The 22,803-nt window shown below is 28.9% G+C and overlaps 2 protein-coding genes across 2 annotated transcripts in view; one reads left to right on the top strand and one right to left on the bottom strand.

The window, feature by feature from the left end:
- Positions 1 to 2,512, bottom strand: part of LOC113373674 (multifunctional protein ADE2-like) — a 19,570-nt gene extending 17,058 nt beyond the window's left edge. Inside the window, exon 1 of the mRNA XM_026613958.1 lies at positions 2,414 to 2,512. Coding sequence (XP_026469743.1) covers positions 2,414 to 2,435 — 22 coding nt within the window. The 5' untranslated portion in view covers positions 2,436 to 2,512. The remainder of the gene's footprint in view (positions 1 to 2,413) is intronic.
- Positions 2,513 to 4,919: 2,407 nt separating this feature from the next.
- LOC113373665 (amidophosphoribosyltransferase-like) lies at positions 4,920 to 22,803 on the top strand (the record flags this gene model as incomplete). Its single annotated transcript, XM_026613948.1, is given in 8 exon segments — positions 4,920 to 5,170; positions 14,457 to 14,555; positions 16,520 to 16,604; positions 16,706 to 16,902; positions 19,320 to 19,443; positions 19,509 to 19,767; positions 19,838 to 19,926; positions 22,653 to 22,803. Coding segments are annotated over 7 exon segments (982 nt in total), but the record flags the coding sequence as incomplete, so codon positions are not given.

The raw sequence follows: 22,803 nt of genomic DNA, 5'->3' as shown, positions 1-22,803 counted from the left end.
GCGCCCTAAAACGTGACTGGAAATTTGTATCCACACATACTACACACACACACACATACACACACACACACATCCATTTTTTCTGAGGTATGCCAAAACGTTCAGAAACCTTCAAAACGTCGAGAAATGTAAAAATTTTCAATTCCGATTTTCGGCCCATTACAATAACTTACCCTACGGGAAGTTAAAAATCATTATTACCTGCACTGTTGAGAATAGAGAACACCTTGGCAGTCGTCTGGTTACTGATGGCGGCCTTTCCGACCAGATCGTGAGCCTTGACACCATCTCCTGCGGTGATTCGATCTTTATTGAGCAGGAGACACAGTCGTTATGGGCTGGTGCCAAATCGAAGACCTTCTTAGTTTTGCCCTCGATTATCACGGGGCCCAACTTGTAACCACCGACTGTAAGGAAAAAGATAAATGATACAGGAATTGATACGGGAAAAGAATGATGTGTTTTGAAATAAACTATAGTTGTAAGTGGCATTTTGGATTTAGGCAAATTGCTGCTGCAACTTTCCGTACCGTAATGAAATATTCGAAGAATAAAAATAATCATTCAACAAAAAAGTCTATGAATGAATATTATGAAAACTAGAATTTTCATTATTTGTTCCTTATCGAATGAGAAAACGTATTAGATTAGACGACGTTGTTTACATATGTTTGAATGAAATATGTATAAGCAAAACGAATTAAGCGGACTTATTGTTAGAATGAACATATTTTATTTCAAATGCATCGATTTTTCGTTCGCGAAATATATGCATTGAGTTAACAATTTGAAATAGTTTATGTACTATCAACTTAAAATTAATACAAACATGAAAATTAAAAAAAAAACTAGTTGGTATTGGTATTTTGCCTTGAGGCAAGTTACATGAACTTCCCGATATGTATAAATAATTGATTTAATCAATGAAAATAAATTAATTTATGAGTGATTAAAAGTATACCGTGTGGATTCATTACACTATCGTTATACCAAGTAAATCGTCTAATTTTAGTTTTAACAAACATCAAAAAAACTACTCATTTTCCCAAACTTGAATGATGAATTTTTAGAATCAAACTACTTGTCGTAAAGTCGTAGTTTTTCAGTAAGTTCTATAAGACCAGGATATATATCGCAAAAAAAGTTCCATAAAAATCGGCTTAAATTTTTTTCAACAGTTAATTACACGAAAACGGCTCGGTAGATTTTCACCTAAAACTAATCAGTATCATTCCAACTAATATCTTTCGAACAGTTTTTGATTTTTTTAAAATCGATTTGGTAGTATGAGCTTAAATGTGGACGAAAAGTTTAACACTTTTTTGCAAATTACAAAGAAACGGCTTGGCCGATCGTTGCACAAAACTGACAAACGACAGTCCTCATTGAGACACATCAAATGGTTTTTAAATTTTTGAAATCGGTCCAGTCGTTTTGGAGAAAACGTCGATTTACGGCAAAAAATCTGTTCACACACACACACATACTTTCTCCAAATTTGGTCTCATTCGATTCAGAATGGCTTGAAACGTCGAAAAAACAAGATTTTTTTATGAAAACATAAACTTCACCTTCGGGAAGTTAATAAAATTGTATTTGTTAAGCAGAAATTGAATAAAAATAAAGAAAAATAGTATTTACAAAATTCGAATATCTGAATTAAAGAAAATAAGAAGAATGAGGAATAGGATGATATCAGTAAAGATCAGACTTTGTAAATCACTTAAGATGTGATCAAAACTTCATGAGAAATTTAAAATTCAAATTAATTTCACTCAATCGAGCCCATTTAATTTTTTTGACTTCAAATATGATTTTTGGATTTTTTAGTTTGACATTTTCTAGACGTTTTCTCAAAAGCAGCTGCACCAATTTCAGAAGTTTAAAAGGCATTCGATATATTTCTTTAAAACCTCGCGTCGTTGATAATTAAAAATATTATATAATATTAAATTTTAAACAAATTCAATCTTGTACATGCATCATTCGCGCGCCAGTTTATTTACTAATAATACCGAATTAATATTCAAACGCGATTTTAGGGTAAACTAAGTTGCTGTAGGGCAATATGATAAAGGATAACATCATAGATAATTCAATTTTGCACAAACTTGCCAAATGCATCACTCATATTAATGATAATATGCCAACAAAATAAATCATAAAACCCAATTAAAATCTCTCATCATTAACAAACACCTAACCAAATAATTTGTATACAACAGAACACGTGCTCACCAAAAAAACATAACCTAACCACAAAAAATACAATCTGATTAGAATTATTTACGATTCCAATCAAACCTAACAATAAATCGTACAATCTAATTAGAATCACACTACAATCTGATTAGAATCTAATTAAAATCTAGTTAGAATCTAGTTACAATGCAATTATAACAATAAAACTAACCTTCTTTAGAATCTGCAGACATTTTGATTTCTGACTAGGTCTCTTCTGAGCACTATTTAATAATTATATATGTACGTATATTTGTAGAAATGTGTGCACCCAAAAAATGTATTTAATAATAATGTTTTAAATAGTACAAAAGGTTTTATTCAAATAGGACGAACAGAATGGTTACAATTCCGAGGACGAAGTACGACTGTTTGTCAGAATCGCATACAGACAGAAAAGAGTTTGGACAAAGTTTGCTTTTTTTATTTGATTAGAATCTTGTATGTAACTTTAAACGTTCGTTCGATGGATAAAATATTAATATATATATAAATATATATATATATATATATATATATATATAATTATTTCATAAAAGTTTTATTAAATTGACAATTTCCATCTGACAGTTAATTACCTTAGAATGTTTACCAAAGATTTTTGTCGTTCACAATTATTGACAAAAGTCTGCAGTGTGCGAAATACCTTAACTCTGATTGACGAATTTTGTGTATTGACTTGACGAGTGTGTTAATAAAACTTTTCACACAAATACTGCAGCGCACGCATATGTTGCGTGAGGCTGTTGACTTTATCCTATTGGTACTTTTTTTTATTTCCAGCCAACATGTCCAAAATGGTTTTAATTTATATTGAAAAATTTAAAAATCTAGTACAAGGAAAAGTACAGGCAACAAAAGCTTAGCAGTGAATGTGTAATTTTTTTCATAGGGGGAGGCTCCAGAATACTATAGGAAAATACTCCGTGTATGTATTAGACGCGTCTTTATTATTTAATAATGTGTAATAAATAAAATCTGATATAGATATTTTATATTAGCAAAATTTTTGATAAAATTTAGTATTAAAATTTTCAACCTTGTTTCAACCAACCAAATCACATCTTCAATGGGAGGAGAATCTAGAATGCTATTTTTCGTCTTTCGTTTTTTCTTGAAACGATTTTAATGGAACTTAAATATGGAAATAGAGTTCCTAGTGTTATTGAGCTTACTAAAATATAGTAGGGTTGTGGTAGACCAGTGGTCTTTTATAAAAAAAACTTAAAGTTTGAATAAATCGTCCGCGCTTCAAGAAAATACACCGTGTATGTGTTAGGCGTTATTCTAACCATAGTAATACGGTAATCACTATATCAGTCAAATGTGTCTGACGCTAAAAAGTTCTCATAAACCATGTAAGACTTGTCTGACAAGTTGGCCTAAAAATTTCTGGCTCGTCGTGAAAAATTTAAATATTGGGCCATAAGGTCATAAAATAAATATAAAAAAATGAAAGTTGTGAAATAAAATACTTAACACATTAATAGCCATGTCAGTCATACGTGCCTGACGCTAAAAAGTTCTACATGAGCCATGTTGCACATAAATGTCTGACAAATTGTCCTAAAAGTTAAAAGTCTTTTCGTGAAAAAAAGTTTTGACATAGGGCCATGTCAGCCATATAATTGCCATGTTAGTCGTATGTGTCTGACGCAAAAAAGTTACTCATAATGCATGTAGGACATATATGTCTGACAAATTAAACTGAAAGTTTTTGGGCATGTCGAGAAAAACATTTTTTATAGGACCACGTCAGTCATATAATTGCCATGTTAGTCGTATGTGTCTGACGCAAAGAAGTTACTCATAATGCATGTAGGACATGTATGTCTGACAAACTGATCTGAAAGTTTCTGGACATGTCAAGAAAAAAGTTTTAATATAGGGCTGTCAGTCATAATTGCCATGTATGACGTATGTGTTGACGCAAAAAAGTTCTACATGAGCCATGTCAGACATATATGTAAATTCACCTAAAAAATTCCTAGCTTGTCGTGAAAAAAAGTTTTAATATAGGGTCATGTCAGTCACAGAATTGCCAGGTGAGTCGCATGTGTTTGACGCTTAAAAAGTTACTTGTTATACGTGTCAAACATGTATGTCTGACAAATTGATCTGAAAGTTTCCAGGTATCATGATACATGTCGGTTATATATGTCTGACAAATTGATCCGGAAGTTTTTTAAAAAAATATTAATTCAGGGCCATGTCAGTTATATATGTGTGACATAAAAAATATATATAAGAAAATAAAAAATCAAACACGTTAAACGCCATGACAGTCGTATGTGTCTGACGTCAAAAAGTAACACATCCATAGTGCCAGCCATATATATCTAACATATGCAATTTGGTAGGAAAAAAAGTTTTAATATAAAGCTGCGTCAGTCATATACGTCTGACATAAGATAAGAAATAGTGTTGGCAAAACGATTCTTTGATATATTTTTAACTTAATTAAGTTACAATGGGCTATGTAAGAAACTAGTGCAAAATTTTAAGCAACTTCCTAAAGTTCTTTTTACAAACGTCGACCATTCTATTACCATTACCATTACCACTATTAATATCATTACCACAAACGACCGTCTAACGTTTGTTCGAATCTCCTACCAAGTCGAATTTATTAGGAAAAAAACACACACACAACTAGCGCTACGGGGGCACAGAAAACCGGCTTGGGTCATATCACTTTTCGTTTTCGTTTTTAACGAAACATATTTATTCAATCGTTCACTTGGTCAATGGAATAATATCTATCTAACTATATTTTGACAGAAGAAGAGTGTTGTAATAATTTAAATTAATCGTTGAAATAAAATTTAGTAATTGGTTAATAATAAATTAAAAAATTGTTACCGGTGTGCGTGTAGTGTAAGACACACAGAGGTTGTTTTGTAATATTACACTTGGAGGAACTTCAGAGGTGAGATAAATGAAATAATTTATATATATATATATATATATATATATATATGTTTATATTATATAAATATTTTATAACATTATATATTTTTCTGCCTTAAGAATTAACCCTAATGATGAGACATATCACGGTGTCGAAACGTATTATTTTAAATCAATGAAATAATTTTTTTTGCAAAAGTGTAGTGTAGTGTTCGTATTTTTATATTTATTATATATTTTTTGACTTTGATATATATTTAATATAATTAGCCGAAGTGAAAATTAATTTACTATTTTTAATTCGTCGAATTTACAGTATTTTTGTGCTAATAGTTTAATTTGCTTGGATACAAAATTTTAAACTAGTGGGGTGTATGGCATCGTGCCTTAAGGCAAATTGCTGGAACTTCCCGTACCGTAACGAAATGTTCGAGGAATACTGAATGTTTTCAAATAGATTATTATAAATATTGTAACATTGTCTAATATTTATAAGAATTATATAAACAGAATTGCAAGGTTGAAATTATTTGTTTAAAGTATATTAGAACTATAGTCAAAATTAAAAATAAAATCTGAATTATTTCCGATATACAAAAAGTTGAAACAAATTTTTTTTCCAAAATCAATTATTTTGTTAAGACAAGCAGAAAGTTTTTTGAATCATTTAAATCCGACGCTTAGTTCTCTCAAAAACTGCCATTTTTTACATATTTAGCTCCGTATTTTCGAAATGGCAGGGCCTGCCTTTGCCAAAAACTAATAAACACTTCTCCCAATCATTACTAATTGAATGTTTTTTAGATCATTCAAATCGGATACTCCGTTCTCTCAAAAACTCGATTTCTATTTTCTGCACTCTTTGCTCCTTATCTCCGTAACTGCTGGACCTGCCTTTGCCAAAAACTAATCAGCACATCTCACTATCAATAGGAATCGAATGTTTTTTGAACCATTCAAATCGGTTGATCCATGCGCCCTAAAACGTGACTGGAAATTTGTATCCATACATACATGCACACACACACACAGACACACATCCTTTTTTCCTGAGGTATGCCAAAATGTTCAGAAACCTTCAAAACGTCGAGAAATGTAAAAATTTTCAATTTCGATTTTCAGCCCATTACAATAAAATGAGCGTGAATTATCATCTTTGTGTATAGTCTTAATTTGTTATATATAAATTTGGGACACTTTTTTACATTTCGGTAAATAACTTGAAAACTTGGGAAGGGACACTATTTTTTAGTTAACTTAGCAGAAACTAGATAAAATTTACAATATTTTTGTATTAACAGTTTAATTTGCTTGGATACAAAATTTTAAATAAAATTAAATATTACTCGAGACAAGACTTTTAATCGTGATAGCCCTTCAAGTGTATTTGTTTATTATTTTATTCATAACTATTAAAGTGCACGTCTAATATTGTTAGAATATTTGACAAATTTATACAAAATTATTTTTTTCATAATGTGTACTAACATTATAATACCCTATAGCAACTTGGTATACTTTAAAATCGCATTATAAATTAATTCGTTATCATTGGTAAATACACAGGCAACTCGTCGGTGCATTTATTTACTATACGTCCTGTAACTTCCAAACCATACGATTAATATGAATGATGTATTTGGCAAATTTGTACAAAATTAAATAATCTATAATGTTGTCTTATATCATATTGCCCTAAAGCAATTTGGTATATTTTAAAATTGCAACAGACTATTGAAAATTGATTTGATAGTGCTTGAAAAGTGCATAGTTGCTTTATGCAACTCGATCGAACCATTCGAATAATATGAATGATGTGTGTATAAGATTTAATTAGTGAAAATTTAATATTATCTAATATTTTGTAATATCAATTTAAAAACTAGCAATAGTACCGTTAAGAACTCCCTTCTTACTTACTTTCGAAACAAATATATGTAAATTTGGGTCAACTATTTTGTTGTACTTTGAACTTTGGCAAATGACCAAAATATATCGATTATTAATATTTTTTCTTCGTAATACATTTTTGGAAGGAAAGTAAATTTCTTATTTAATTTTATTCAAAATAATATTAATAACTAAAGTTTAATAATTATTCATTAAAACAATACTGAACTTGTGCCTTGAGTTCCTAGAGTTTCTTTGAAAATTAAAATTAACACTATACACAAGGGTAAGAGTTCATTCTCATTTCATTTAAAATTTATTTTCAAGCGAATTAAACTATTAACACAAAAATATTGTAAATTTTATCTAGTTTCTGCTAAGTTAACTAAAAAACAGTGTCCCTTCCCAAGTTTTCAAGTTATTTAACGAAATATAAAAAAGTGTCCCGAATATATATATATATATATATATATATATATATATAACAAATTTACACTATACACAAGGGTGAGAGTTCACGCTCATTTTATTTTAAATTTTATATCCAAGCAATTCAAACTATTAACACAAAACTGTTGTAAATTTTATCTAGTTTTTGCTAAGTTAACTAAAAAATAACCCAAATGTAAACTAGTGGGGTGGGTGGCATCGTGCCTTAAGGCAAATTGCTGGAACTTCCCGTACCGTAACGAAATGTTCGAGGAATATTGAATGTTTACAAATAGATTATTATAAATATTGTAACATTGCCTAATATTTATAAGAATTATATCAACTGAATTGCAGAGTTGAAATTATTTGTTTAAAGTATATTAGAACTATAGTCATAATTAAAAATAAAATCTGAATTATTTTCGATATACAAAAAATTAAAAAAAAAAAAAAAAAAAAATGGAACAAAAATTTTTTTTCCAAAATCAATTATTTTGTTAAGACAAGCAGAAAGTTTTTTGAATCAATTGAATCGGACGCTTAGTTCTCTCAAAAACTGCTATTTTTTGTACATTTAGCTCTGTATCTCCGAAATGGCTGGGCCTGCCTTTGCGAAAAACTAATAACCCCTTCTCTCAATCATTACTAATTGAATGTTTTTTAGATCATTCAAATCGGATGCTCCGTTCTCTCAGAAACTCGATTTCTATTTTCTGCACTCTTTGCTTCTTATCTCCGTAACTGCTGGACCTGCCTTTGCCAAAAACTAATCAGCACATCTCCTTATCAATAGGAATCGAATGTTTTTTAAACCATTCAAATCGGTTGATCCGTACGCCCGAAAACGTGGGCGAAAATTTGTATCCATACATACATACACACACACATCCATTTTTTCTGAAGTATGCCAAAACGTTCAGAAACCTTCAAAACGTCGAGAAATGTAAAAATTTTCAATTCCGATTTTCGGCCCATTACAATAACTTACCCTACGGGAAGTTAAAAAATGTCCCGAATCCATCACATAATTCTGTTACAAATCAAATTTATTACTGCTAATATTTGTTTTGGCTAAATCGCAAAATATTATTATATAAATATTAAAGTATGTGTATATATAATTATATAATTCTGCAGTAATTAAAAATGCTAAATAAACGATAATTTTCTCATCAACAAAATAATTAGATCGAGTTTCTCACAACAGGTTTTCAATGCAGACTTGTTATCGATAAAAATATTGAATTACATAAATAATATGCAAATTAATAATTTGATATATATACATATAATATATATATATATATATATATATCATGAAATACGCAGTATATTTTTTTAATTAACTACTAATTAAAGATCTTTGTTCTAAGATTGTTATATTAACGTAGAAGTATTTAAATTCGATTTGTATTTTGAAACGTATTTTTAAAGTGTAAATATCAGTTCTACAAAAATATGATGTAAGATGTAATATGATTTAAGATAATTTCATTATTTTAAATTTACCAGAAGATTTCATTGAGATACAACAAATAGTTTTCGAGATATATCCAAAAATCTAAAAAAAATGTTCCAATTTTTCTTATCAACATAAGTATTGCCTGATGTGTATAAAATAGGATTGCCTGATGCGTATAAATATCCTAATTTTATGACTGCTTAATAAAATGCGAGATTTTTCATACCTATAATTATTAATGTTGAAATTATTTAAATTAGAATTGCCTGATGTGTAAAAAATCTTTATTATATAAATAAATAAATATTTAAATTTTATTAAAATGTTGCCTGTGTAGATATTCTAATCTAATACTATTTAAATTTGGATTTTAAACGTATTTTTGAAGTATGAATATCAATTCTATAAAAATATGATATAAGACAATATTATAGATAATTTTATAATTTATAATTTACCAGAAGATTGCAATAAGATACAACTCATAGTTTTTGAGTTATATTCAAAAATCTAAAAAAATGTTCCAATTTTTCCTATAAGCATAAGTATTGCCTGATGTGTATAAAATAGGATTGCCTGATGCGTATAAATATCCCTTAATTTTATGACTATTTAATAAAATGCAAGATTTTTCATAATAAAAATGATTAATGTTGAAGCTATTTAAATTTGAATTGCCAGATGTGTAAAAAATCTTTTTACTATATAAATAAATAAATATTTAAATTATATTAAAATGTTGCCTGTATAGATATTCTAATCTAATACTATTTGAATTTGTATATTCAAACGCATTTTTAAATTACAAATATCAAGCCTATCAAAATATGATGTAAGACAATATTGTAGATAATTTCATATTTTATAATTTAGCAGAAAATTGCATTAAGATACAACTAATAGTTTTCGAGATATATCCAAAAATCTAAAAAAAATGTTTCAATTATTCCTATAAACATAAGTATTGCCTGATGTGTATAAAATAGGATTGCCTGATGCGTATAAATATCCTAATTTTATGGCTGCATTAATAAAATGCAAGATTTTTTTCAACTATAATTATTAATGTTGAAGCTATTTAAATTAGGATTGCCCGATGTGTAAAAAATGGTATATATTTTTATTATATAAATAAAGTGGTTATTTAAATTGTATTAAAATTATTATTTTTGGCACTTAAATAAAAATTTAATTGATATTTTAGAAAAAGTTAGAAACATTCATTATAACTTCAAATTGCTGAAATATTTTTATATTACTATGAGAACTCTTAGGATAATTTTTTTGGAAAAAATCTTTGAATTTTAAAAAATATTCCTAAAATTCTAGGCTTTGATTTATTTAAATGATTAAAACTAGTTTATATTAATTGCATAAATATTTAGAATAATTTAGAACAATCAGGTTCACAATCTGTTAAGTGGTCATAAATTTGGGTTATTTGTACACATCAGGCAATACTATTTAAGTGTGTAAGAAATGTGGGGCATTTTTTTATATTTATTTATATAACTTGTAAACTAGTTATTGTACCTTAATGCAATCTTCTGGTAAATTCTTAGTGATAAAATGATCTGTATTTTTGTCTTACATCATATATTCGCAAAATCAATATTTGTGCTTAAAAATACATATCAAATGAAACTTTAGTCATATCTTTGTAATAAGTGCATAAACAGAATCTAAATCATTTAACAAATAGAACTTATTATTGTTTAGTCAATAATACACAAGAATCATGACTAGAATAACATTAATTTCTTAATAAACTCATTTTTTTAACAATTTTATCTATAAATAAAACGATCTTGCAATAATTGTCGTCAACAATATTTTATCTCATTGCATTTACGCAATCGATTGCAAATGCAAACGCATTTTTAAAATTATTATTTATAATTATATTTATGATTATGTCGATCTGATTGCTGTTGTTTATCATCTTCAATTATATAAAAAAATCTATGCAATAAATAATATTTTGCGAAATATTCCGCTGCGAAAATAAATTGCATCGCAAACGAATTGGAAACATTTTAGTGTTATCTAATTGCGAATTCATTTGGGTTAAACAAATAAATATATATGTGCATTTATGATTATAAACAAATAATAGGCGCCTAGTTAATAATTTATATTCTATCTATACCTTTGTTGTAAAATAAATACCTGGTAAAACTCATAAACCAGTTCTGAGAGAGGACTGATTACATTTTATTAGTATTAAACGTATTTTTGAAGTACAAATATCATTTTTACAAAAATATGATTTGAGACAATATTATAGATAATTTTATGATTCAAAATTCATTAGAATGTTGCATTAAGATATAACAAATAGTTTACAGGTTAAATACAAAACACTAAGAAAATGTATCACCGTTCGTGGAAGCAGAAGTATTGCCCGATGTGTAACAAATAACATTGCCTGATGGGTATTAATATCCTAATCTGATGCTATTCAAATATTTAAAGTGAAATATCAATTCTATGAAAGATGTAAGACAATATTGCAGATAATTTTATAACTTAATTTTTATCAGAAAACTGCATTAAGTTGCAATATTGATTTACAAATTATATAAATAAATATAAAAAAATGTCTGTCTGAATTCCCAAAATAGGATTGCCCGATGTGGACAAATATCATATCTGTATGGCTACTTAAGAGATTGTCAAAATTTATTTAAAATATGTATTCAATGTATCTAAACTAGTTTTATATATTTAAATAATTTAAAGCTTAGAATTTCATCAATATATATTTGAAAATTTAAAGAATTCTTTTAAAAACAATTATCCTGGAGATTTAGTTCTAATAGTTATTTTGCAAGAATTTGTTCATTTGTTCCGAAAATAACAATTATAAATTTTAGTCTTACATTTTAAAAATAATACTTTATTGAAAAGAAGAATTGAAATGAAAAGAGACCATTTAGTACACATCGGGCAACCCTACATTCAAACTAGGCAGAACATTTAATATTTTTAGGCGTAACTTATGAACTAAATATTTATAAATTAAAATTATATAAAATTTTAAACACAATATTTATATAAAAATGAAAAACAATATTAGATAGCTTCATTTTCGGCATTAATCATCACTACTATAAAAAAACCTACAATCAGTTAAGCACTCATAAAATTAGGATATTTATACACATCAGGCAATACATCTTCATATAGAGGAAATGGATAATTTTCATAGATTTTTAGATATAACTAGGAAACTATTTGTTGTAACTTCATACAATCTTCTGGTAAATTGTATATTATAAAATTATCTACAGTATTGTCCTACATCATAATTTCATAGAATTGATATTTGTACTCTAAAAATACGTTTGAAAATACAAAGTTAAATAGTAGTACATTAGGATGTTTATACGCATCAGGCAATGATTCAGTTCATATGGATACGGGTACATTTTCTTAGATTTTTGGATATATCTCAAAAACCACTTGTTGTAACTTTATACAATCTTCTGGTAAATTTTAGGTTATAAAATTATCTATAATATTGTCTCACATCATGTTCTAAAATAACTGTTATTTTCACTTCAAAATGCCTTCAAAATTACTAATGATATTTAAACGCCAACAAGCGTATTTGAATAAAATCGTTTGGTAGTCTAAGTCAAAATTTAATTTGCTCGCTAGTACAGTTCCTTTTTCAATAAGCTCTTTTATTTCTCTAAATAAAAAAAGTCGATTACGAACTTCATTAGGTTACTGACACAAAATCAAAATTGGGATACCTCTTAACCTTCCCAAGCCTTATCTTATTGGCCACAAAAAAATTATGAAGATCCATTTCCTATATCAGCTCATGTGTAAGATTAAATTTCATAATTTTTTTCTTTTTCGAGATTATAAGAATTATTAGTCACCTCGACCTGATAAAAGACACATATTTATTACACATCCTCATTATCGGTGATGAACTTTAGCCCTTTTATAATAATAATGATCTGTGCGTCATCATCGACATCGTCATAATCGAAATATATATATATATATATATATATATATATATATACATTTCGTTATTTTTCCTTATTTATATATATTGTTGTCAATAATATATTTGACGCAAACATGTTGTTCTCTCTTCTCCAGTTGTTATGCACTCAAATAAAATAAAAAAATCTTATATATATATATATATATATATATATACAAATATTCACTACTAGGTATCACTATCGAATTTCAAATGCAAACGGAAGCTTTTGCTAAGATAAGGTTTTATAAATATATAATTTCAGATAAATACAGATAATAAAATAAAATAGGCGCCATTCATAAATAAATTCCAGTTAAATAAATTGTTTAACATTTATGCATTAAGTAAATATAAATAAACGATTAAAATGTAAATATTAGTAATAAAAGTTACTGTACACAACAAATATAATCGTCACAAATAAATTAAAAGACTTAACTTCGAAAAAAAACTATTAAAATGTTTTAACGTACAAATATCAATTCTACAAAAATATGATGTAAGACAATAATGTAGATAATTTTATAACTTAAAATTTACTAGAAGATTGCATTACGATACGACAAATAGTTCTCGAGTTATACCCAAAAATATAAAAAAATGTACCTCTATCCCAATAGACAGAAGTATTGCCCGACGAGTATAAATATCCTATTCTAATGATGATATCAATTCTATAAAAGTTTTATATAAGACAATATTGTAGGTAATTTTGTGACTTGAAATTTATTTATGTATTTTTTATACAACAGTTAGTTTCCAAATTATAGCCAAAAATCTAAGAATAAATCCTATTCTACTGCTATTTAAATGTGTATTTTCAAACGTGTTTTTAAGGTACAAATATCAATTCTACAAAAATATTATGTAAGACAATATTGTAGATAATTTTATAAATTATAATTTACCAGAAGATTGCATTAAGATACAACGAATAGTTTTTGAGATATATAAAAAAAATCTAAAAAAAATGCACCTGTATCCCTATAAAAACGAAGTATTGCCTGATGTGTACGAAATAATATTGCCTGATGAGTATTAATATCCTATATTAATGCTATTCAAATTTGTAGTTTCAAACGTGTTTTCAACGTACAAATATCAATCCTACAGAAAAATGATGTAAGACAATATTGTACAGAATTTTATAATTTATAATTTACCAGAAGACTGCATGAAGGTACGACAAATAGTTTTCGAGTTATATCAAAAAATCTAGGAATACAATCCCTTAAATTGCATCTTTGAATATAAAATGACACTCTACTAACTCGAACTACATATAAAAAACGTTGTATTAAAAAAAATAATTAGTAGCCAAGGAGATAATAAGAGAACTCTACTGACGAGCAAACTTGAAAAAGAAAAATTTGACGATAAAACTGAGTTGTGGGTGAAATTTAGTATCGAGAGTAAAATATCTAGGCCAAACTTATGAAACAATACAAATATTTTTAATTAATGAAAAATTAAAAAAAAGTATTTTTCTTGACTCACCTTGTTCCTTTGCAGTGTCCTAAAGATCTGCCGGTAGATGGAGTCTACCATCGACAAGGATGGCTGTCGGAAAACGCCTGCAGCAGATGAACTGAAAGAAGTCACAGACAAAAGGTATCATATTATATATTCTGGTTTATGTAGAATTTTAGTAAATTTTATCTAGTTTCTGTTAAGCTAAAAAAATTAGAATGCTCCGAACGAAATTTTTAAGTTATTTGAAGAAATGCAGAAAAATGTCCTGACGATGATTGATAAAACATATAAATGCGAGTTGCAAGTAACAATTGGTTTATTTAAAAATTTAGTATCAGAGTATATATTTTGGTTTATGTAGAATTTTAGTCAATTTCATCTAGTTTCTGCTAAGATAAAAAAATTAGAATGTTCCGAACGAAATTTTTAAGTTGAAGAAATGCAGAAAAATTACCCGACCCAAATAGCGATGATTTTGATACAATGATACAATATATAAATGCAAGTTGCAATTAACAATAAGTTTATTTAAATATTTGGTTTATGTAAAATTTCTGTAAATTTTATTTAGTTTATGCTAAGTTAAAAATATCAGGGTGCCCGGAACGAAATTTTTCAGTTATATAAAGACAGGCAGAAAAATGTCCCGACCCAAATGACCATGATGGATAGAATATATAAATGCGAGATGTAACTAATAAAATATTTATTTAAAAATTTAGTATCATAGTACATAAAATAGTTTATATGGTATTTTGATAAATAATATCTAGTTTCTGCTAACATAAAAAATTATAGTGCCCAAAACGAAATTTTAAAATTTTATGAAAAAATGTCTAAAAATGCCTGAATCCATGTAAGGTCCAATTTATAAAAGTGGGTTGCAACTCGTTTAATTCAAAATTTTTATATTAAAGTATATAAAACACTTTAACTAGTGATTTAGTAAATTTTATCTAGTTTCTGCTAAACTAAATAAAAAACTAGTGGGGTGTATGGCATCGTGCCTTAAGGCAAATTGCTGGAACTTCCCGTACCGTAACGAAATATACGGGGAATACTAAATGTTTGCAACTAGATTATTATTAATATTGTAGCATTGTCTAATATTTGTAAGAATTATATAAACTGAATTGCAGAGTTGAAATTATTTGCTTAAAGTATATTTGAACTATATTCGGAATTAAAAATAAAATCTGAATTATTTTCGATATACAATAAAAAAAAATTTGAAAAAAAAAATTTAAAAAAAAGTTGGTACAATTTTTTTTTTCCAAAATCAATTATTTTGTTAAAACAAGCAGAAAGTTTTTTGAATCATTTGAAACGGACGCTTAGTTCTCTCAAAAACTGCCAGTTTTTGTATATTTAGCTCCGTATTTTCGAAATGGCTGGGCCTACCCTTGCAAAAAACTAATAACCACTTCTCCCAATCATTACTAATTGAATGTTCTTTAGATCATTCAAATCGGATGCTCCGTTGTCTCAAAAACTCGATTTCTATTTTCTGCACTCTTTGCTCCGTATCTCCGAAACGGCTGGACCTGCCTTTGCCAAAAACTAATCAGCACATCTCCCTAATCGATAGGAATCGAATGTTTTTTTGAACCATTCAAATCGTTTGATCCGTGCGCCCGAGAACGTGACTGGAAATTTGTATCCATACATACATACACACACACACATCCATTTTTTCTGAGGCATGCCAATAAAATGTTCAGAAACCTTCAAAACTTCGAGGAATGTAAAAATTTTCAATTTCGATTTTCGGCCCATTACAATAACTACGGGAAGTTAATAAATAAATAAAATAAATAAATATAAACAAACAAAGCAAGGAAGAATGGAATCGTAAGAGAATCTTCGATGATGCAGTTATCATGAGATTCTTTTTTGCTGCTTTGTTTATATGTAAAATACGCCTGATCGCACGGCAAATAGACATTTTCATGATTTTCAATACCAAGAACAAGCATAAGAGAGCATTGCCATGATAATTTTACTAATAGTACTACTCTACGATAATACCTAATAAATTTTGTCTAAACCATCAACCAGAAAAACAACATTTGCATATAATTTAACCCTTATCCTTTTCCCAGGAAGGGTCGTGGAGCAGTAGAAAGTGGCCTAACCCACGAATGTGGCGTTTTTGGAGCAATAGCATGTGGCGATTGGCCTACGCAGGTTGGTAAATGTAAAAACCAACAAAAAATAAATAGAAATATAATTTCTATTATATTTATATTTTAGAAATATAATTTCTACTATATTTCTTTCTTCCCCAGGTTGATGTTGCCCAAGTGATAGTACTAGGCCTGGTCGCCCTGCAGCACAGAGGCCAAGAATCGGCAGGAATCGTCACGAGCGAAGGAACTTGTGCCAAAAGTTTTAACATTCACAAAGGAATGGGTATGATTAGCAATATCTTTACAGATGAAACTATGAAAAAGTTGAAAGGCAACCTGGGAATCGGACACACGAGGTAAGGGATAAAAAATATTAACCAACTAGCTGACTCGACAAACGTTGTTTTGCTAAGTAAGGTATATTTTAAACAATTTCTAGAGAATCAAAAATATTAATACTTTTAGTGTATAAGGATGTGTTGTTTGAATGTTATATACAATGAGGTATTATGAAAACAATAAACCCCATTAGTCTATATTTTGTCTGGAAGTTTTGTACACTTTCTATAGAAAACATGGTATAATCTAACCCAAGTCTTTTTTGGTCTTTCAACTTATTGATTACCTTTCAAGTTTTTCACATTCTTTTTCGATTCTGGATTTTGTGTATAATTGTAAATAATACTACTGAGCTTATACAAAATTTTCAAATTTCTGCGAGGAGAGATAGAAAATATATTAAGTATTTCTTTTTTGACCTGCTTTTTGAAAAGTTTCAACATTCGATAAATTAAAGTCAATTTAATCAAAAGTATATATGTTGAGCATGGTGAAGGCACAAAGGTCCAATTTGATTTTGAGCAAATATTAATTATATTATAAAAACTAAACCAATTATATCACAACAAATAACACATTTCAAACGAACAATTATCTGACTACGTTCAGTAAAACTGCCAGCTACTTCATCATTGAAGAAATGTGTTTTTTTGTTGTCATTCAAAAATTTGTTATCTAGACCTTTTTACCCTATAGACGGGGTAACTTGGAACGGCCAGAAGGCAAACAGGTTTAATGTCTTATTTTAATTTTAAAGGTATTTTACAAAATAATTTTCATTTTTAACTAATGTTAAAAAACTACCAACGAAAGAAAATACTTTTATTGTGGATTTTTAAAGATTATCGTTTAACTCCCGATAGCACGGTCATGAGAATCAAGGTTATAGCTGGTTATACATCTTTTTCCCTCTACTTTCAAATATTGTTGTTAAACAATGCTTAACTTTACTAAAATGTTATACGTGAAAAGGTCCCTTTGATCGATACCAAATTTAGGTTCTGAATTTAAATAACATAAATAAAAAATAATATAACTTAGAAAATATTTTATAAATACCAATGAGTACATGTATATAATTATACAAATGAGATCTTTCAGAGCACCGTGTTTGAGAAAAATGTGATTTGCAAATAAGAGTGCTACAACGCCAAAAAGTGCATTTTCATATTAACATTTCGAAAAAGTTGATATTTTGCGTTTCTAGTAACACTTGCAATCCGTTTAATAACGTTTTTGTGTATAAATAAAACTACGAACAAAACTACTCACTACAATTTAATCATAATTAAATGATATCTACGTAAAACATCCCTTTAAACGAAATTGAACATCATCTGTCAAAAACGTTTGACATTTGACGTATTAGCCACCGTCCATTGTTTTATTAACTTCCCGTAGGGTAAGTTATTGTAATGGGCCGAAAATCGAAATTGAAATTTTTTACATTTCTCGACGTTTTGAAGGTTTTTGAACATTTTGGCACACCTCAGAAAAAATGGATGTGTGTGTGTATGTATGTATGGATACAAATTTCCAGTCACGTTTTCGGGCGCATGGATCAACCGATTTGAATGGTTCAAAAAACATTCGATTCCTATTGATAAGGAGACGAGCTGATTAGTTTTTGGCAGAGGCAGGTCCAGCAGTTACGGAGATAAAGAGCAAAGAGTACAGAAAATAGAAATCGAATTTTTGAGAGAACGGAGCATCCGATTTGAATGTTCTAAAAAACATTCAATTAGTAATGATTGGGAGAAGTGTTTATCAGATTTTGGCAAAGGCAGGCCCAGTCATTTCGAAGATACGGAGTTAAATGGCTAAAAATGGCAATTTTTGAGAGAACTAAGCGTCCGATTTAAATGATTCAAAGAACTTTCTGCTTGTCTTAACAAAATAATTGATTTTGGGAAAAAAATGTTTCAACTTTTTTTTTTAAAAAAAAAAATTTTGTTTATCGAAAATAATTCAGATTTTATTTTTAATTCTGACTAAAGTTCTAATATACTTTCAACAAATAATTTCAACTTTGCAATTCAGTTTATATAATTCTTATAAATGACAATATTTATAAGAATGTTACAATACTTATAATAGTCTATTTGAAAACATTCAGTATTCCTCGAACATTTCGTTACGGTACGGGAAGTCAATCCAGCAATTTGGTTTAAGGCACGATGCCATACACACAACTAGTTTAAATTGCGCTTCTACAAAAATGTTCAAATTAAAAATGTAAAGTTTGTACGCGATTTTGGAAAAATATCTCACCTTTCCGACAACCTATTGAGTGGCACGAATTGTTCAAGACTAAGACTGGCCAAATCGGTTTAGCCGTTTTCGAGTTTTAGCGAATCATTTGATCGAGAGCTCGATTTTTATATAAAAGATATATAAGATAAAACTTACCTTAGTTAATTTTCTGTTCCTTCAGATATTCGACATCAGCAGCCAGTGAAGAAGTAAACTGCCAACCCTTTGTAGTACACACGAATCACGGAATCATGGCCGTTGCTCACAATGGAGAACTTGTCAATTGTGAAAGCCTGAGACGAATGGTAGAAATTAATTCTTCTTCTACATCAAAATATTTATTTTTATTATAATATATTTCTCCTACCAGGTTTTGGCTCGTGGTGTAGGTCTATCAACCCATTCCGATTCCGAACTGATAACCCAGGCGTTGTGTCTTTCGCCTCCTGATGGTGCAGAAGCCGAAGGATCAGGGCCTGATTGGCCTGCACGAATTAGGCAACTAATGCGATTAGCGCCCTTATCTTATTCCTTGGTGATTGCATTCAGGGATAGAATATATGGTGTCAGAGACCCTTATGGTAATCGACCCTTGTGCTTGGGGAAGATTGTACCTATAGGAGCTACAGGTAGACAGTAGACAGTTTGTGATTTAATTTCAGAAATAGGGGTGTGATTGTATTTTTTGTTTTTGTCCAGGTGATGTTAACGATATTCCTGCTGATGGATGGGTTATATCAAGCGAGAGTTGCGGATTTTTGTCTATAGGCGCACGTTATGTCAGAGAGGTAAATATACTAATAGCCTAATCTATTGCTAATTAAGTTTGCGTTTTTTAACGCAAAAATATCAATTCTATGAAAGTATGATGTAAAACAATATCGTAGATAATTTTATAACTAACAATTTACCAGAAGTTCGCGTGAAGATACAATAAATAGTTTTCAAGTTATATCCAGAAATCTAGGAAAATGTAGCAGAAGAATTGCCTGATGAGCATAAATATTCTATATCAATGATGATTGAATTTGCTTTTTTAACTTCCCGAAGGAGAAGTTTATGTTTTCATCAAAAAATCCGATTCGCTAATTTTATGCTTTCTCGACGTTTCAAGCCATTCTGAATCGAATGAGAACAAATTTGGAAAAAGTATGTGTGTGTGTGTGTGTGTGCGTGTGTGTGAACAGATTTTTTGCCGTAAATCGACGTTTTCTCGAAAACGGCTGGGCCGATTTCAAAAATTTAAAAGCCGTTCGATGTATCTCGACGAGGACTAGCGTTTCTGACGTTTTGTAACAACGATCGGCCGAGACATTTCTTTATAAATAGCAGAAAAGTGAAAAATTTTTCGTCTACGTTTTAGCCCGCCTTTCTGAATCGATTATGAAAATTCAAAAACCGTTCGAAAGATATTGATTGGGAATCGTGCTGATTAGTTTTTAGTAGAGATCGGTCGGGCCGTTTTCTTGTAATAAAATTAAAAAAAAAAATCGACGATTTTTATGATTTTTTTTTTGACGGTAGATACCATAGTCTTGTAGATCATACTAAAATATTACGGGCCTACGACAATTGGTTTAATTTTAAAAAATCGTCAAAGTTTGCAAAAATTAGTATCGTTTCTTTGACATTTGAAAAAATTAAACCTTTGATCGACGTTTTCTCAAAAACGCCTGAACTGATTGCATAAATTGAAAAGCCATTTGATGTATCACAATGAGGACTATAATTTGTCAATTTTGTGAGACGATCTGCCGAGCCGTTTCTTTGTAATTTGAATAAAATTGTTAAACTTTTCGTCCACATTTAAGCTTAAACTACCGAATCGATTTTAAAAAATCAAAAACTGTTCCAAAAGTATTAGTGTGGAATGATACTGATTAGTTTTAGGTGAAAATCTACCGAGCCGTTCTCTTGTAATTAACTGTTGAAAAAAATAATTAAGCCGATTTTCATGGAATTTTTTTTTGGCGATATATATCATGGTCTTATAGAACTTACTGAAATATCAGGGCCTTACGACAAGTAGTTTAATTTTAAAAATCAATCAAAGGTTAAGAAAATGAGTAGTTTTTTTGCCGTTTGTTAAAATTAAAATTAGACGATTTACTTAGTATAAAGATAGAGTACTTGGTTTTAATGAACATACTAAACCATTAAAGTCTTATGGAAACTTGTTCAATTATAAAAATTGTTGATTTTTGAAAATTTGCTATTAGAAAATACTCCGTGTCAAAGTGTTTGTTCGTTTTCAATTATGTGTAATAAATCCACTCGGAATACTTCTAATCACTCATGAAATAAATTATTTTTTATTAATTAAGTCGATTAATTACACATATCGGGAAGTTCATGTAACTTGCCTCTAGGCTAAATACCAAACCAACTAGTTTTTTTCTAGTTTTCTAGTTTCTTTAGAGATTCTATGCGAATTATTCTATTAAACAAATCATGAAAAGCAAAAAAAATCTGGCCTTTTATTATTGAACATAACACTAGTGCTTTATGTCGGATTATTTTATTTTGAATTTTTTATTATTTAAAATATCCAAAATTGCATCTTATATAAATATTGATAAAAAATTAGTGAAAAATGCAAAGAAATTATATGTTTCTTGATATATATTGAAAAAAAAACTATATTGAAAATTTCATTTCTGAATCTCGTTTTGATGCCCTCTAAGGCGTGCGCCCGCATTTTTTGCCTGCATCGCATTAAGAGGCACAACTAGTGTGAAATTTTCAAAAAATCGAATTTTCAATTTTTTCATATTTCGATAGGTTATACCTTCAAAAATGACATACCTAACTTATAAGTCGATATCTTAAATGGTTTTTGAGTCACAGCCATTTAAAGAGTATATATGTAGTATATAGTATGACGATCATTTTATCTTTAAACGCGTTTTTCTCGAAAGAGCATTTTTCGAACTTGCTGCAGCGATTACTCAAAAACAAATGATCCGATTACTATCGAATTTTTTATACGCGTTCTATATATAGTTCTTCGTAAAATGAACTATCCATTTTTTGATCGGGTCAAAAATCGAATTTTGGCAGTCCAAAAACGACCAAAATTTTGGGTAAAATTCGACTTTTTTTTTAAAAAATGCCGTCATTTTGTCAATTTTTGATTTTTTTTCTTCATCGTAGTTCATTTTACAGACAATATTATCTAGTTCAATAAGAATTTTTTTTTTAATTTCATCCACGTGGAAGGTCGGAATCGCTGCAGCAGTGAAGGGCCTTTTTTTTGTCGCACCGTTGGAGATCGATGATAACTTAAAAAATATTTAATTTTTTTCTTCAAGAATTTTACTATGTATTTTTAAAACATGTATAAATATATTCCTAAAATTGTGAAATGATTCATAAAGTAGTTTTTTTATTATAAATTCCCAAAAATCACCTTTTTTTGGGCGGTTACTCTAGTTGTGCCCCTTAAAGATAGGACCTGTCTACACATAATTCAAAAAACGTGCATAAGTTTCAATTTTCTACATTTTGTTTCCAGGTGAGACCTGGTGAAATAGTAGAAATAACCCGAGAACGAGGTCCAGTGACGTGCGGAACACCCGAACCTCGACCTCCAGGTCGAGGCTTAACACCAGTACCCCCAGCCTTTTGTATTTTCGAATACGTCTATTTTGCAAGATCCGACAGTC

This window comes from Ctenocephalides felis, unplaced genomic scaffold (genome assembly GCF_003426905.1).
Source record: "Ctenocephalides felis isolate EL2017-DRISC unplaced genomic scaffold, ASM342690v1 CF-g0.4_SCAFFOLD_00845, whole genome shotgun sequence".
Taxonomy (NCBI): domain Eukaryota; kingdom Metazoa; phylum Arthropoda; class Insecta; order Siphonaptera; family Pulicidae; genus Ctenocephalides; species Ctenocephalides felis.
The sequence above is the reverse complement of the archived record's forward strand: the minus strand, read 5'-3'. Positions and strand labels throughout refer to the sequence as shown.